Genomic DNA, 15,954 nt, shown 5'->3' with positions numbered 1-15,954 from the left:
TGTGTATTCTACACAAGGGGTGTCAGTTGTGCTTTGGCTAACACCATCTTAATCATATTCCTTACTATTTTATAAATACTTTTTATTGTAGTTTTAACCTGATAATTAACTAAAGCTGTTATTCATATAAAAAGCCGATAATACCGAATTATTATGATTTCCACTTTGTCTCTTAGCTCTTGTCCTATGATCATTTCCTGAAATTATTATAATACTTAATAATATTTTGTTATTATTTATTAGTTAAAACTTCTCTTTTTTTTTTTCTTACTATTCAACTTAACATTATATTATGCTAACCTTTTTTCTATTTCATGATTATTTCATCTAAATTGTGCAATCAATCAAAATATCGTCATCCTTCAACCCACATTAACCGGTTATTCCCCTTTATTCCAGGGTGACAAAGGCGCAGCCGGTGAAAAGGGTGAATTCGGACTCCCAGGCCCACAAGGACCCCCCGGAACCCAGGGACCAAGGGGAGACGATGGCCCCCAGGGACTTCCCGTAAGTCGATACCGATTCTTACGTCAATAACAATAAATGTCTGGTCGATGCATATTTAGTTGTTTTAAAAAGTTTTATATTTTGATTATCACGCGTTGGATGTTTCACATAAATATTAATGATAACTTTAGTAAAAGACAATTTTTGAAGCTCTACAACTGGCCTTAATGTTAAAGTTCGAAGTCTTGTCGTATTTTTGAAGCATTTTAAATGTGTGTGGAACGTACAGTACCAACTTACTGTTTGAATGTAAATATACCTTTATTTTAATTGTTACTTTCAGGGACCGATCGGGCAGCCAGGAGATTCAGGCAAACCAGGACCAATGGGACCTCCCGTGAGTGTTTGTCTTAAACATTTAGTGGTTAAACTTGTTACTTAATAAATAAAAGTAAAGTACGATAATGAATAGTAGAGAGAATTGTTTTGTGATGAATTTGACCTTGTAATGATGACCTTTCATCACGTGGCGACTTTGTAATAATCTTTAACCACGTGGTTAAAAATTTGGCATTGTGATGTGGCAGTCTTTAACCTTGTTATGACCTTCAAACACGTGGTGATGTTTGACCTTGTTATGACCTTGCAGGGAAACGACGGTGATTCCGGAGATCGTGGAGATACTGGAGATTCTGGAGAACCTGTGAGTTTAAGGAAATGTTGTAGTTTGGGGTAAAAAGGTTTATTTAGGATAAAATGTGTGGCTAGGAATAAAGTTGTTCAAATTTAGTGGTGAAATAATTCTAAATCTATAACACGATCTGTTTTCGGCATTGCGTTTTTAATTTTAGGGTTTCTCCGTATTTTTAAAACAATGTGTTTAAAAGATTTCATTTTTCTTGCAGGGTCCACCCGGCCCCATGGGTGAATCTGGACCCCCTGGAATCGTCGGAAAGAGGGTGAGTTTTGGGGCAATTTTAATAAAACACGTTTTAAGTTTCATTTTTTGTAAAAAGAGAAAAAAAAAGTGTGAACTATTTCTAGCATTAAAAAAAAAACAGTTACATTAAAGAAGTCAACTGAGTTTTAACTATGACTCGGCACATTTGCGATAATTGGTTTACAAATATTTCGTCAGCGTTTTGAGAATATGTTTTAATATTTCGTGCTGGCATAAATCGTTCGGTTGTTTAATGAAAATCTTTCTTCATAATTGAATGTGCATTTATGTAAGCTATACTATGAGTACAGGCAATATTTTGCTGTACTTAAAAAATAATTAAATTACCTGTTGTATAAATTCTTGAAAAATATTTTTTCCGTTTCTAAACTTTTCAAACCTGTAATAACTTTACAACGATTGGTGTATTTAACTTCAACTTTTTATGTTTTAGGGAGCTGCCGGACCGGCTGGCCCCGAGGGTAAATCTGGCACGAAAGGTTCCAAGGGGGAGCCTGGCACCACTGGCCCCGCCGGAGACAGCGGACCCGCTGGACCTGCTGTAAGTCAACCTTGATACAATCTGAATATTTCCGTTTTGTAAACCAACCAAAATAATCCTTTTAATTTTTCTTAGAGTAAGATGATTAATTTAAAGCGAACCATGGAACTTTTGTGCAAACTCCTTATTATAAAACCTTTCTTGAATTCACACAAAGTTAAATAATTTTCTATTTTTAACCAGCCACTACATTTGTTATAGTTTTTTGTAATAATATGACTTTGAAACTTTAAAGCGAAAAAAATCTTTCCAAAAGATAATAGTATTAAAATAAAAACAAAATACCTCATATAGCGTTATTGCGCAGTATTATTTTATTGTTACTTTATATAAACCCCAAACACGCCATAACCTTCTATTTCTTTCCAGGGTCCAACAGGAGCAACTGGTATCGACGGATTACGTGGAATTGCTGGACCTGCTGTGAGTGGTTAAAACAGTTTAATTGTTGTTCAAAATATTATTTAAACGAATTAAAGATGGTTAACGATCAAACACACGTCATTGGTCACACCCTAAGATTTCTAAGTTCGACGTAATATGTTTTTAGTAATTGTCGAACTTTTACCAAAAAAAATACTTATATTTGATTTTTAGCCATGCGAGCCTATTTCGGCTAATTATCTTTTTTTAATGCGTTTTCTTCAAACAAGTGTGCTTTATTATCTTAAATATTTCAGTTTAACTTTTTCATTTGATTTAATCAAATTTAATCTAATTTAGTAAAGTGTTAAACTTGTCAGAGTCCGCCTTATTTATTGTCACAGATTATATGAAATTGTTGTTTTTTCCAAGACAAACTTGATTTTTCTGTGCACTTCACCTTATTGTTACGTCACTTATATACCCAACATTAAAGTCATTGTGACGTAAATTAGTTTGTTTTCTTTCAAATTTTAATTCCAGCGTTTTGTCCTCAGGGCGCCCCTGGCCTTTCTGGACCTCCTGGTGCCGACGGACCCCCGGGACCCTTGGTAAGTTAATTGTGACGTCACCTTGCTACTTTGTCGGACGTGTTAAAACTATGGTTCAGTGAACAGTTTTAGTCTATTTTAATCTTCTTTATTTTATCGTTAGTATTTCCAGTTTTAAATTCTTTAAACCTTTAGGATCAACTTGCTCGGTAACTATTTAATGTTTCCTAGTTGATCATTTGCTACTGTACCTGCATTTCTAGCAACAAATAAACAGTCATTTGCCTAACCAATTATTTTATCAAATGTTAATTCTTTATTGTTATTTTAATTAGGCTTGTATTTTAATTCCAGGGCATCCAAGGGATGAAGGGAGTGAAAGGTGACCAAGGTGTTTATGGAGAAAAGGTAAATATCAGCAACTTACTATAATGTTGTCTTGAAAGTGAATTTCCGAAAAAACAAGTAATTTTTTGACAATAGCACATCGTTTTGTATCTATGCTAGTATCCAGTTTAATTGGGATTATTAGCAGTAAATTCGGGGTTTCGCAATCTCTTACCTCATTTCATGCGGAATATCGAGCATCAGTGTAGTGATAAACACAAGTGTTGGATCAGAATGAAATTCCTTATCTCTTATAATAATTCATTTAAAGATAAACAGTTTTTCCCCAGGAAGACGCTGGTATCGAAATACTCATAAACACAAGTGTTGGATCAGAATAAAATACAAACTACCATCTCTTATACTTTAGCTTGTGCCCCCTAATTTAAACGTTTTTTTCTCTCCAGGGAGACTCTGGTATCACTGGAAACCCCGGCTCCCCCGGTGAAATGGGGGAGAAGGGTCAACAGGGACCCCAGGGACGATCCGGACCCGTCGGGGACAAGGGCGAGGAGGGCAGGACCGGACCATCGGGGCCAGTCGGGCCAAGTGGACCACCTGGACTCCCGGTGCGTTTTTTTAATATATATTTGTATACCATTCGATCATTTTTTAGCTTATTCATATTTAGGTATTTTTTTAATTAAAATTCATTATTTTATTTTAATATCAGTTTGCTTTATTTAATTTTTAGTTTGTTCTCTTCTTCCAATTTTTTCACTATTTTTCTTTATCAATTGTTGTGTTAAATAGTTTGCCAAACATATTACTGTATTTTAAAATGAGTGTTTTTGTGTTTTTTGTAGTTTGTTTTTTCAAAATGTCATAATAATTGTTCTCTCTTCGTTTCATCCAATATTTATTGTTATCAGTATGTGTGACTTTAATGAATAAAACGTTTTAATAATATTTATTTTTATCTTAGGGAGGCGTTGGCTCTAAAGGGAGCAAGGGATCTCTCGTAAGTTGAAGCTTTTAAAAACACATAATAATTTTTAAATTAAAAAAAATCTAATAAATTCCATAAGTTTTTTCAGATTTTTTTCAAGTGTGACGTTTACCTAATAATTAACGATTAAATTGTACTGAATAACTACTTTAAAGCGTTTTATACACATTATTTAAAAAATATATATAAACATATTTACCTTGATCAAAATATGATGCACATTCTCTAAAAAAAATTATTTGTAGATTTTTTTTACTTAGGAAGAAAATAATTTATTTTTACCTCGTTTTTCCAGGGTCCAACCGGTCCGAAGGGAGATATCGGTCTCACGGGACCCCCCGGACCTCCAGGCCCCCCTGGAACCGTGCACAACCCTGCCCCCCTCATGGCCGCCAACACTGAGAAGGGAAGAACCAAGCGACAGATCGACCTACAGGTGCTTCCCCTCCCTGTCCGTCTTTTACTGATCGCTTGTGGTTCAACTTCGCGTGTTTTAATTTCATTTCTACTTTGACCTGGTGAAGCACGGTTGTGCGAAAGCTTGTCGAGATTTTAATACGATCGGTGTTAAACAGTGCCACTAGATTTTCTAGATTTAAAAATATATCTTGTATTTTCGCCCAAAAGGGCAATATGACAACATTAAGGGCTCATTTAAAAGTGATAAGATTATATAAACTCTCATTTTTGCAATAACTTTACTTGCATTTGGCAATTATTGGCTTTGAGGTTCATTATCTATTATACAATACTAGATAATATTTGGAATCTACCATACTAATCCATAATATTGTCCAGGACACGATGTACGACGAGTACAGCCAGGGTCTGATCGAGATCTTTGCTTCGATGGATTCGCTCAAACAAGAACTACAAATGATGCGCGAACCTCTAGGGAGATCCCCCGATAACCCCGGAAGAAGCTGCAAGGACATCTGGATCTGCCACCCCGACTCACCATCAGGTATTGTGAAAAAATCTTTCTAAATCTTTAATATCTGCGCTTAGATCAGGGAGACTTTTTTTCGGCATGAAATTTTCGGATATGATACAAGTAGACTTTGTTTTTGGTCGAATTAATGCACAAATTTGCAAATGTAATCGAATCTAAATACATTAAAGAAAACGAGAAAGAGTATTGTGAATTTATTTCTTTTATTTTAAAAGGTCAATACATTTTAATTTAAACACTATGGTTTCAATTAGGCCTTCATAGACCCGCAAAACTAGTATATTACCGCAGGGCTCCATGGACCCCAGTTTAAGAACCCCTGATTTAGGCACACATTGGTATTTAACAAAGTTTCGTACTTGTGCTCTCTCTCCTAAGAAACCATCAAAAAAAAAACAATTGAATATCACGAGCAACAACTAACCCACCCTTATTCTCAGGCACTTACTGGATCGATCCGAATGGAGGTTGCGCTGCCGACGCCATCCAAGCGTTCTGCGACTTCGAGGCTGAGGGTGACACTTGCATCGAACCCACCGTACCCAGGGTAAGCACCTACTGCTAATGTACCCACTGTATTAGTAAACAGACAAACATCTTTTGTGGGCTTTCAAGTTCATCTTCACAACACACGTTGAAGTTTTTCATCTGCCGATAATTACAAGGACGAATGGATTTGGAAATTCTCAACAATATATTTTTGTCCCGATACAGTACATGATTAAGTCCTACTGTAAAAATTCGTAACTAATAGTTTAAGAGAAACCTTTTTCGCAGCAATCTAGTTTACTATTAATTTGCAAAACTTATCTAACATGGTGGTATTGTTGCAGAGTCCAGTTCGTCGCTGGCCCAAAGCTCAACCTGGAAGTTGGTTCAGTGAATACAAGATGGGACACAAGGTAATAATTTGGACTTGTAAATTGCGTTAAGTAAGTCGGGAGATCCAAACAGACCCACAAAGGGTATAAAAATATATAAAACAATTTTATACAAAATAAGGAGAATACTATAGTTACGCGAAATCCATCATCAGTTCTTGGAAAGGCCGTCTCATTTCCTTAAAACACTGGGTTCCCCGTTTAATTGTTTACCTTTGATGGCAATAAGAAACAAAATGTAAGAGCTTTTTTATCACAGACCCTAACCCTAAGTACGAACTATTAATTCTCTGCCATAATTACAGAAGTGGGATATATTTTAAAAGACCGTATAAGAAATTTGAAAAACCGTTCGGCCCCTCAAAACAGCTTAAACACAACCAACCCCCGGTTAACCCCCTAATTTCGCCCCCAGTTCGATTACAACACGAGCATCCCCCACTTCAACTTCCTGCGGCTCCTTTCGTCCGAAGCTCGCCAGATCTTCACTTACAAGTGCGTCAACTCTGTCGGCTGGGAGGACGCTACTGCTCAGGATCACAGCAAGGCTATCCACCTGATGGGCGCCAACGACGAACCAATCACGTTCGGCGATGATCGCGTGACTCTCATAGAGGACTCGTGCAAGGTTAGCGGTCACGTGATGAAATAAACTGTTGAGAAAATTAAAGTCGATATTTTATTATATCTATTCTATTCAATACGCGAGAGGCCTCAACAGTCAACATAACTATGCCATACTTTACAATTAAAGTGTGTAGTGAATACCGAGGTATTTAAATCAAAATTTGCTGTTTATATAGGATAATAGTCTAGGGGCCCCAAGAGCGTTCAATTAGAAACTAGAACAAATTTGGCCAAGGTTTAAAAACCTATTCCAAACATAAAGTTTCTTTCTTCTTCTCTCTATGTTGAAAATAAATAAAGAGTTATTCGAAACGTTCAAAGTGTTACCTACTTCTGTATGGGCTTTGGTATTTCTATTACGTCTTACTACAACCTCTAACCATTATGCTCCAAAGTTTCTTTATTGAACCCTGTACGAAGCCCACAAAATACTTTTACTGATTTTCTGTGATATATATAACGTCATAACGAGCTTTGTTGTTTCGCGCAGAGTGGTAGCGACACAGGACACGTTGTGCTCGAGATTCGAACCCGGGACGTTGATATCCTGCCGATCGTGGACTACAAGTCGTTCGACTTCGGTTCCCGCTCGCAGCGCCACGGCTTCCACCTCGGCCGGGTTTGCTTCAGTGGCTGACCGGACAAGTAGAAGGCCGGCTCATGGCACATCGGGATCGGCGCCGAGCATCGGCGGGAAATGGAGGCTCGAATCCCCGCGGAATCACCGCCACCAACCGGGCTCCGGTTCGTACAAGTGCTGGTGTACGGACCGGAGCCCGCATGGAACCTTTCGAACCCAGGACCTTTCGGCGCCCGACCCCTGGGGGGTGTGCTGGACCCCCCTGTGGTCGAGAACCGAAGCTTGGTCCCCCACAATTAATCCTCGACTCTACAGGCGGTTCTTTTTTTCTTTCCAAAGTCTATTTTCGTGCGGCGGCACAAATTTCTCTCGCGCATTTTTTCGCTTAATAAAGTTCGTCCGGAGCGACCCAAAAACAAAGCTCACTTTTTGCAGTCGAAGGTAAAACAGAAACAATAGATTTATTTCGCTCTGGAAATTTTCAAAATAGTGAAATGTTAAACTCTAGCGACCAAACACGAGGAAAAAAACTGTTTAGAGTAGGAGATTTATACATTAGGCCGCCAAGGAAAATTCTAAAAGTTCTCAATGATTTGACTTTTTGGTAAATTAGTAAAACACATTATGGCTTAAGCATATACGACCCAACTTGTCAGTACACCCCACCTTAGTGCCAAGCGAAATATTTTTGCTTCCTTGAAATAATAAAGGCTCCAATAAATTTGAAAAACTAGGATTATTAAAAATCGCGGTACAATAATTGTCAACAAAGCTGGCCCAGCGTTTAGGTTTAGTTTAACAAAATTGATTAGAGAGCCCGTACCCTTTAAGCTTTTATGAAATTTGTTCGTACCCCCCGCCTACAATGGTTGGCGAAAGTAAATGTAATAATAATAATAATTAAACTCAATGTATTTATAAATTACGCGTTGAATGCATGCATTAAAAACAGTCTCGTAGTTTAACAATATTTACAACACACTAACAATCAGTCAATTTACTAATGCCTTGTGTGCTGTTGCTTTTCGTAAATTGCGCAATGCGCATATAAGCCTAAATAGCTCCTAACTTCACACTGCATGTCGTCCCATGGCTTGGTGCTTCGTACCACCAAGGGGGGCATGGACCCTTTTTAAGAAACCCCTGGATTAGACCATGAACTTAAAAGATGGTTCGCACTTAAAACTTACTCACACAACCCCAGTTTGTGAACACGCAACACTGGGTAGGATCTCAAAGGGTCAAACAACTTGTCTAATCAGCAGTGTTGAAATGACTTAAGTCAGTGACTTGACAAATGACTTGGGTTAAAATAAATTGTTTTAATTAAGCAATTAATTATAAAATTGTGTTATTCATCCCAATCTTTGTACATAAAAGAATTTGTTTGTTATATGCTGCTTTTATGTTATTTGTGACTTGAGTTGCTCATAATAATCGGAGGAGTCTGCCGGTTTTCATAATTTAAAGTTTTATTTTTTTGGAGACTTGAAATTGACTTGCTCTCATAATGACTTGACTGGGACTTGACTTGGGCAACCGATGTCTTGACTGGGACTTGACTTGTTATTTTTGCAAAAAGACTTGACTTGGACTTAAGTCATTTCAAAATGACTTGTTTACAACACTGCTAATCAGGAATATTTCAGCTCGGTTTAATATTATTTTTTTTACGTACAACTTTCAATTTTAATTAGCAAATACGTGATATCAATGAACAACATAAGACAACTCACTAGAACCAACAGGTTGTACATCGCATGATACAATTGTTATGTCTAACTAACAAACCTTACTAAGTACATTTCCTATGATAGACTCTACGTAGAAACAAGATAGCTAATAATAACCTCGATAAAACGTATATGATTAACCTAAGTAGAATTCTTGTTGAACAACTTGTGTAATCATTAAGTAAACATTTAGCTGGTGCATGAGAAATACACAAGGTTGCTAGCAGTTGTATTTGTGGCTAGCAAGGCAATAAAAGCAAATATATTTAAAAATGGACCGAAGACTTTCTTTACTTGTTTGTTTCGTGTTTGCAAGTTCAGGTTTGGGCCAGACTTTTATGCAAGGTAAGAATAAGTTAAATACTTGGGAAAATGCTTGACAATGTGTAAGTGCTTTACGCGAGTAGTTGTTGGGCGATTTGGTAAAGTGACAAACTAACGTTATGTTTTGTCCTTAGTTTCAGGGTATACTTTTTGGAAAATTAATTATCTTATTTAAAAAAAATCGACTTCCCTCCACTTTGCCGGATTTTTTATGAACCGACAAAGTCCCCCCAAAAATTTAGTGGTGGGTAATGGGTGGGGTTCGAAAATGGCTTAGGGTTGAAATTATTAGGGGGTTATAAGGTGCTTAGGGGTGGGTTGTGGCAAAATGTCGCAGAGGCCTGATTCTGGCCATTTATGTCTTATTCCGACGGATTTAGGACTTATTCCGAAGAGTTTTTTATTTCGATGTTAATGTTTCTTATTTAGGTATTCTTGCTGGTCCACTTAAATTTAAAATTTTTGTCGCAAATATTAGATTTCATTTTACCTTAATATAGAAAATAACAACAATAACGCTTCGTATGGAAAGGTTGAGAAAAATAAATAAGCTTTAGTTAATTAACCTACTAACAAAATGTGAATAGAAGTTGAAAATTTTATTTGATTCAATGAGCTAATCAAAATTATTTGGAATAAAAGTGTTTTCAGCAAGTAAAACGAATGCATTAAATTTGCGCGGAAACCGGTTGAATGCAAATTAAGACACAGGTGTTTTTTATTAAAAGCTTTTTGTGTACGACTATTTGAGTGGTTACATAAAAACGCAAGGGCAGCAGCGTATGGTTGTGCTTAGAAATGTCAATACAATAAACTTGAATAACATCACATATATACAGAAGCTGTACTGGGTCAGTCTCATTATTCCAGGTACATTAAGCCCAGTCAAATAATTAGCGGAAGTTGTTTAATTAAGACTCTTCTTCGCTCAACTCAGCTGTTCATTTAATCATTAACATTAAGTTAACAATTTGTTCCCGTTGTTTACGCCAGCCACAAAAAAGGCATAAAACGCAAAACGCACATTTGCTCGCCTCACCTAGGGTGCCGCATATCAACGAAATGTGGCCTAAACGTTACAAGTTTTACCCTGTTTTACACTTCTGTAAACGTCTACTCAAGGTTATAGAAATCGGTCCAAGTTATTGCAGGTTGCAGGGCATACAAAGATAATTTTATAAATATCTTGTCTTGCTTGCTTCTGACAACTATACTTGCAGAACTGAGAAGCATTTTTCTTTGATTCAATTAATAATGAAAAACATATTTTTTTCAGATCCTGTCGTTTCCCTTCAACCCAGCAACTTGATGGTTCGTAGATTTTTAACTTTTTTTCACCAAATTTACTTAAATATATTAAACCGGTTTAATTTTCAGGAATCCAACACAACATTATTCAGCATGGAAAGCTCCATTGGACAAGGTAAACGTCACATAGCGTGTTTGTTAAGTAACAATAAATTGCAGTGACGTCATAATGTGTTCCAGAATACACGACGGAGGCTCCAGAAGTTTACACGACCGCGATGAGTGAGTAGTGTGTGGATAAAACTAGAGTAAAACCCATTGGGCCACCAGACCATGCCCCAAATAAATAGATTTTTTTGTTATTTTACATGTCAATTAAAAATCAAATAAAAAAAAAAAAAAATCAAGATTTCCAGGATATTTTTGACAGTTAATTAAAAGAAATTTGTTACTTTAGCCCAATGACGTTATACAGAGGTTACATAAACTTTACAAAGTGCAATTTCTGTCAAACAAACATTATAACGATGTAAACATTAGTTTTGTCATTTCTAGCCAAATAAAAGCATTGTTTTGCGCGATTAAGACTTAACACAAATTGCAAATTTGCACACAAGTTGCCACAACGTTTTTTCAAGATTAGGCGTTATGACGCTATTTTGTGACGTTACCTCTCAAAATTGTTAGCAAAACTTTTTTCGATTCTTACGTCACAGAGTATGGTTACGGAACAATCGCGGTGATAATCATCAGTTTGTTGGCCTTTGTTGGACTCCTCACTATTCCACTACTCGGCTCGAGATTCTATGACGTCACAATGCAGCTGTTTATTGCGTTGGGAATCGGATCATTGTCTGGTGACGCGCTGTTCCATCTTATTCCAGGGGTTAGTTGGGTTTGGTCTGGATATTTTATTCAATAAAATGATCAAAAAAAATACTTCTTTAGAGCAGTGGTTTTTAAACTTGTCGTCCGTGGGGAAGTTGTAAAATAATTGACTGATCTATCCGTAATTTTGGTTCCTTAATTATTCCAAAGAAAAACACACATGACCTACTGAACTTTATAACATTAACAAAAGGTAGGAAATGCCCATTTTAAGTCTACCATAAGTGAAGCAACTAGAACATTCGAGTTTGTGACTAACAGTTTAACCGAGGTCGTGAGTTCGACTCTCACCACAGCCTCCAGTTTTCTAGCAGTGCATAATTGTATTTAACTCTGCTAGTCTAGCCCTAAATATCAAAACTTGCTAAAATATGAAAGTTTCTCAAAAGGAAAACAACTATCCCAAGCAATTTGTTGAGAACTAAACCCAGCAGAACCAAACTTGTATACGTTCAGCATATAGTTGAGGGCTTATTACTTGCGTTATTAAAACGCTTTTAACCGTATGCTCCCCAGCAAATATAAAAATATTCGCAGGCTCTTGGCTTGGGTCACGACCACGGGGTGGCGCACGAGCACGCGGAAACCCCCTCAGATGAGAACGATTATTTGTGGAAGCTTTCTGCTTGCGCCGCTGGGATCTACTTCATGTTCCTGCTTGAGAAAACAATGAAGTTGTGGGGATTTAAACATCAGGTAAGCATATACTGGGAATGGTCGGCTAATATATGGTGAGAATATAATATCTTGTCTCTATAGGAGGTCATAGTATACACCAGTAATCGGTACTCGACCGTGTCAGAACTCAACACCAATTATCGGACATTCTAAATTACGACCGAACAAAACAACACTTCTGTTCAAAGTGAACTTTTACAAAACTTTTTTTTTTTAATTTTGCTGCGATAACATTAAGTAATATTTTTCCAGCCACACAACATAATTCACAACCACAACAACAAAGCCAACTGTGTCGTCACAAGCTTCTCAGCTGGAACTGAATCGGAAAACGAGGTAAGCACATTTTATTTCCGCTCCCCCGAGTAAACTCGACTGTGACGTCATACAGGTGATAGAAAACAACTGGGTAGCAGATGACGTCACGAAACCCGATGAAGTAAAACAGCATGACGTCACAATCCAAGAGAAAGGAGATGACGTTGGCAAGAGTTCTGTGGAAATCCCGATTTCTCATCAAGTCTGTGGTGAGTTGTGATGTCCGATACATTTATTCCGATATTACTACGCTTAAACAAGCAAAATAAATGAAATATAAATGTTGAAAGGTATATTCTACTATTAGGTGACAATTTGTTTACGGTAAGAAGTTTAGTTCCCTCCCATTAGGTGAGCGGTAATTTGCGAAGGTTTGGCGCCGTTACCCCGCTCCCACTCTAGGGCATCTCATATGTATGCTGCCGACCACTGGTTGTAAGGTGGCAGAATATAGGGAAAGCAGATACATCTATCTATCTATGTAATGCATAATAACCCGGGTAACATCACCTTTCCCTGGCAAGCACCATTCTAAGAACAATTCCGTTAATATTTCCTGTTTGACAATAAAGGTCGTAATTTCAGGCCGGATCAAAGGGTCGTACTATTGGTTATCACGCCTTTAAATTGCGTGGATAGATGGATTGATTGGATGGCCGTACTATTTGTCCAAAACATCAAAATGAAACCCCAGTTTCAAACATCTTCCACATAAACACTCCACCTACCTCCATCAGTATCGGCTACGATCCGATATTATCGTGCACCCCCACTAACCCCTTGTTTACCACAGGCCTTCCAGTAGCTGCCATCATGATATTCTTCGGTGATGGCCTCCACAACTTCGGTGATGGGATCGCACTTGGGGTGGCTTTCAGTGAGAGTTGGGTGACAGGGGTGGGAACTGCACTGGCTGTGTTCTGCCACGAACTCCCGCATGAGTTCAGTGAGTAGCTTGTTACTGGTATTAAGTAGAAGCCGCTTAAAATTAGGTTCGAGTCAATAAATTTCCCAATTTTTTCGCACTTTACATTTCAAATTATTCAACACTGTTCTTAAATGTACCCGTAATCGTTTCACAACACTTCTGTTAAAAACTTTTTAACACTCTTTTCCAATAATTCTACTTATTAACCAATATTGTGAAATGTCCAATAGTTTTTAATAATTTCAGATCGGTACCGATACCACCCTAGTATCGGACAAGCACCGATACCATCCTAGTATCGGACAAGTACCGATACCACCCTAGTATCGGACGAGTACCGATACCACCCTAGTATCGGACAAGTACCGATACCACCCTAGTATCGGACGAGTACCGATACCAACCTAGTATCGGACAAGTATCGATACCACCCAGTATCGGACAAGTACCGATACCACCCTAGTATCGGACAAGTACCGATACCACCCTAGTATCGGACAAGTACCGATACCACCATAGTATCGGACAAGTATCGATACCACCCAGTATCGGACAAGTACCGATACCACCCTAGTATCGGACAAGTACCGATACCACCCTAGTATCGGACGAGTACCGATACCAACCTAGTATCGGACAAGTACCGATACCAACCTAGTATCGGACAAGTACCGATACCACCCTAGTATCGGACAAGTACCGATACCACCCTAGTATCGGACAAGTACCGATACCAACCTAGTATCGGACAAGTACCGATACCAACCTAGTATCGGACAAGTACCGATACCACCCTAGTATCGGACAAGTACCGATACCAACCTAGTATCGGACAAGTACCGATACCACCCTAGTATCGGACAAGTACCGATACCAACCTAGTATCGGACAAGTACCGATACCAACCTAGTATCGGACAAGTACCGATACCACCCTAGTATCGGACAAGTACCGATACCACCCTAGTATCGGACGAGTACCGATACCACCCTAGTATCGGACAAGTACCGATACCACCCTAGTATCGGACAAGTACCGATACCACCCTAGTATCGGACAAGTACCGATACCACCCTAGTATCGGACAAGTACCGATACCACCATAGTATCGGACAAGTATCGATACCACCCAGTATCGGACAAGTACCGATACCACCCTAGTATCGGACGAGTACCGATACCAACCTAGTATCGGACAAGTACCGATACCACCCTAGTATCGGACAAGTACCGATACCACCATAGTATCGGACAAGTACCGATACCACCCTAGTATCGGACGAGTACCGATACCACCCTAGTATCGGACAAGTACCGATACCACCCTAGTATCGGACGAGTATCGATACCACCCTAGTATCGGACGAGTACCGATACCACCCTAGTATCGGACAAGTACCGATACCACCCTAGTATCGGACAAGTACCGATACCACCATAGTATCGGACAAGTATCGATACCACCCTAGTATCGGTCGAGTACCGATAATGCCACTTAAAATCGGGAATCGGGTATAAACTGGAATAAACTGATAGAAAACTTGTTAACAACTTATAAACTTTATGTTTCCAGGTGGTTTCGCGCTATATCTGAACAGTGGTCTTAACAAGACTCGAGCTCTCCTGCTTAACTTCGCTGCCGCTTGTTGCTGCTTCCTGGGTCTTTACGTTGGACTCATTATATCGGATGACGAGTTCGTTCGACCTTGGCTTGTCGCTGTCATCGCTGGAACCTTCATCTATATCGCGTTCGTAAACGTGGTGAGCAATAAGCTTGGTTTTAAGTGAACCGTTTAATTTAGTTGGGTGGCCGACTGAAGTAGTTAGCATGGTTAGATTGATTGAGATTAGTTCTGAGCAAGATTTCTTCAAAAATTTAGATTTAAGTGAGCGGTAACATATTAATGAGGTTTGACTTTGTTTGGTGACTGTGAATAAACTGTAAAGACCGCAATTATTTGATCTAAGTATAATACATAAATCTTATTTTTAAGCCTTCTAGAAACTGTTTCGATTCCTCAAGCCACCTTAAACATAACAAGTGCTCATCAGGAAAATGTGAAATTACCAGTAACCGATAATAAAGGATCGGGCGCGAGACCCGATACTAAAATATATTGGTACTTGTCCGATACTAGGTCGTATCGTTGCCGATGGAACAAATTAAGTTACGAAATCCTACGTTTGCTAGTTTCCCACTGTGATGATATATTTAAAAATTTATCTAATATAACAGGCTAAAATTGTTGTGTCCAAAATATCAAACACTGTAGAATTAAATGCATGCCATAATAAAAGCGCGCACGATTTTCAGTTCCCTGAGCTTTCCGAGGGCGGCGCGATTCCCATTGTGACGTATGTATTGCACAACATCGGTCTTCTCATCGGTTGGACGATTCTGCTTCTCATCGCTATTTACGAGGAAGACATCCAAAACAGCCTGCAATGACATCATGAACTAACATGTGACGTCATGATTGTTGAATTTGTGACGTCACGTATCTTGTAAAAAATGTTTGTGTAGTTAAGGTTGGCGAAACGTTTGTTTTAAGAAAAGCATAGTTACAATGTGGTGATCGGATTAAGAGTTTGACAAAG

General features: G+C 38.3%; 2 protein-coding genes across 3 annotated transcripts in view; both read left to right on the top strand.

Annotated features, from left to right (window-relative positions):
* The window catches only part of LOC146134699 (uncharacterized), a 31,138-nt gene extending 23,489 nt beyond the window's left edge, over positions 1 to 7,649 (top strand). For both annotated transcript variants that reach the window (XM_083397985.1, XM_083397986.1), the window contains exons 45-60: positions 400 to 507; positions 791 to 844; positions 1,097 to 1,150; positions 1,353 to 1,406; positions 1,842 to 1,949; positions 2,319 to 2,372; positions 2,870 to 2,923; positions 3,218 to 3,271; positions 3,658 to 3,819; positions 4,176 to 4,211; positions 4,495 to 4,635; positions 4,998 to 5,163; positions 5,592 to 5,698; positions 5,985 to 6,053; positions 6,448 to 6,660; positions 7,150 to 7,649. In XM_083397985.1, the coding sequence (XP_083254111.1) occupies positions 400 to 507; positions 791 to 844; positions 1,097 to 1,150; positions 1,353 to 1,406; positions 1,842 to 1,949; positions 2,319 to 2,372; positions 2,870 to 2,923; positions 3,218 to 3,271; positions 3,658 to 3,819; positions 4,176 to 4,211; positions 4,495 to 4,635; positions 4,998 to 5,163; positions 5,592 to 5,698; positions 5,985 to 6,053; positions 6,448 to 6,660; positions 7,150 to 7,296 (1,581 nt within the window). In that variant the 3' untranslated portion in view covers positions 7,297 to 7,649. The remainder of the gene's footprint in view (positions 1 to 399; positions 508 to 790; positions 845 to 1,096; positions 1,151 to 1,352; positions 1,407 to 1,841; positions 1,950 to 2,318; positions 2,373 to 2,869; positions 2,924 to 3,217; positions 3,272 to 3,657; positions 3,820 to 4,175; positions 4,212 to 4,494; positions 4,636 to 4,997; positions 5,164 to 5,591; positions 5,699 to 5,984; positions 6,054 to 6,447; positions 6,661 to 7,149) is intronic.
* Positions 7,650 to 10,813: 3,164 nt separating this feature from the next.
* Positions 10,814 to 15,805, top strand: LOC146134698 (zinc transporter ZIP12-like). The gene is made up of 8 exons (XM_083397884.1): positions 10,814 to 10,826; positions 11,261 to 11,430; positions 11,970 to 12,128; positions 12,363 to 12,446; positions 12,502 to 12,637; positions 13,222 to 13,374; positions 14,930 to 15,117; positions 15,671 to 15,805. The coding sequence occupies exons 1-8, from the start codon at positions 10,823 to 10,825 to the stop codon at positions 15,803 to 15,805; spliced, it is 1,029 nt and encodes a 342-aa protein (XP_083254010.1). The 5' UTR covers positions 10,814 to 10,822.
* The last annotated feature ends 149 nt before the right edge of the window (positions 15,806 to 15,954 follow it).

This window comes from Ascidiella aspersa, chromosome 9, assembly GCF_963924565.1.
Source record: "Ascidiella aspersa chromosome 9, kaAscAspe10.2, whole genome shotgun sequence".
NCBI lineage: Eukaryota > Metazoa > Chordata > Ascidiacea > Phlebobranchia > Ascidiidae > Ascidiella > Ascidiella aspersa.
Note: the sequence above shows the minus strand (reverse complement) of the source record. Positions and strands in the feature narration are given on the sequence as shown.

What these genes read in the sequence shown, in the direction of transcription:
- LOC146134698 (XM_083397884.1), top strand. An exon ending in GAACTGAATCGGAAAACGAG is followed by an intron (nt 12,447 to 12,501) that starts GTAAGCACATTT and finishes GACGTCATACAG; the next exon opens with GTGATAGAAAACAACTGGGT. An exon ending in ATATCGCGTTCGTAAACGTG is followed by an intron (nt 15,118 to 15,670) that starts GTGAGCAATAAG and finishes CACGATTTTCAG; the next exon opens with TTCCCTGAGCTTTCCGAGGG.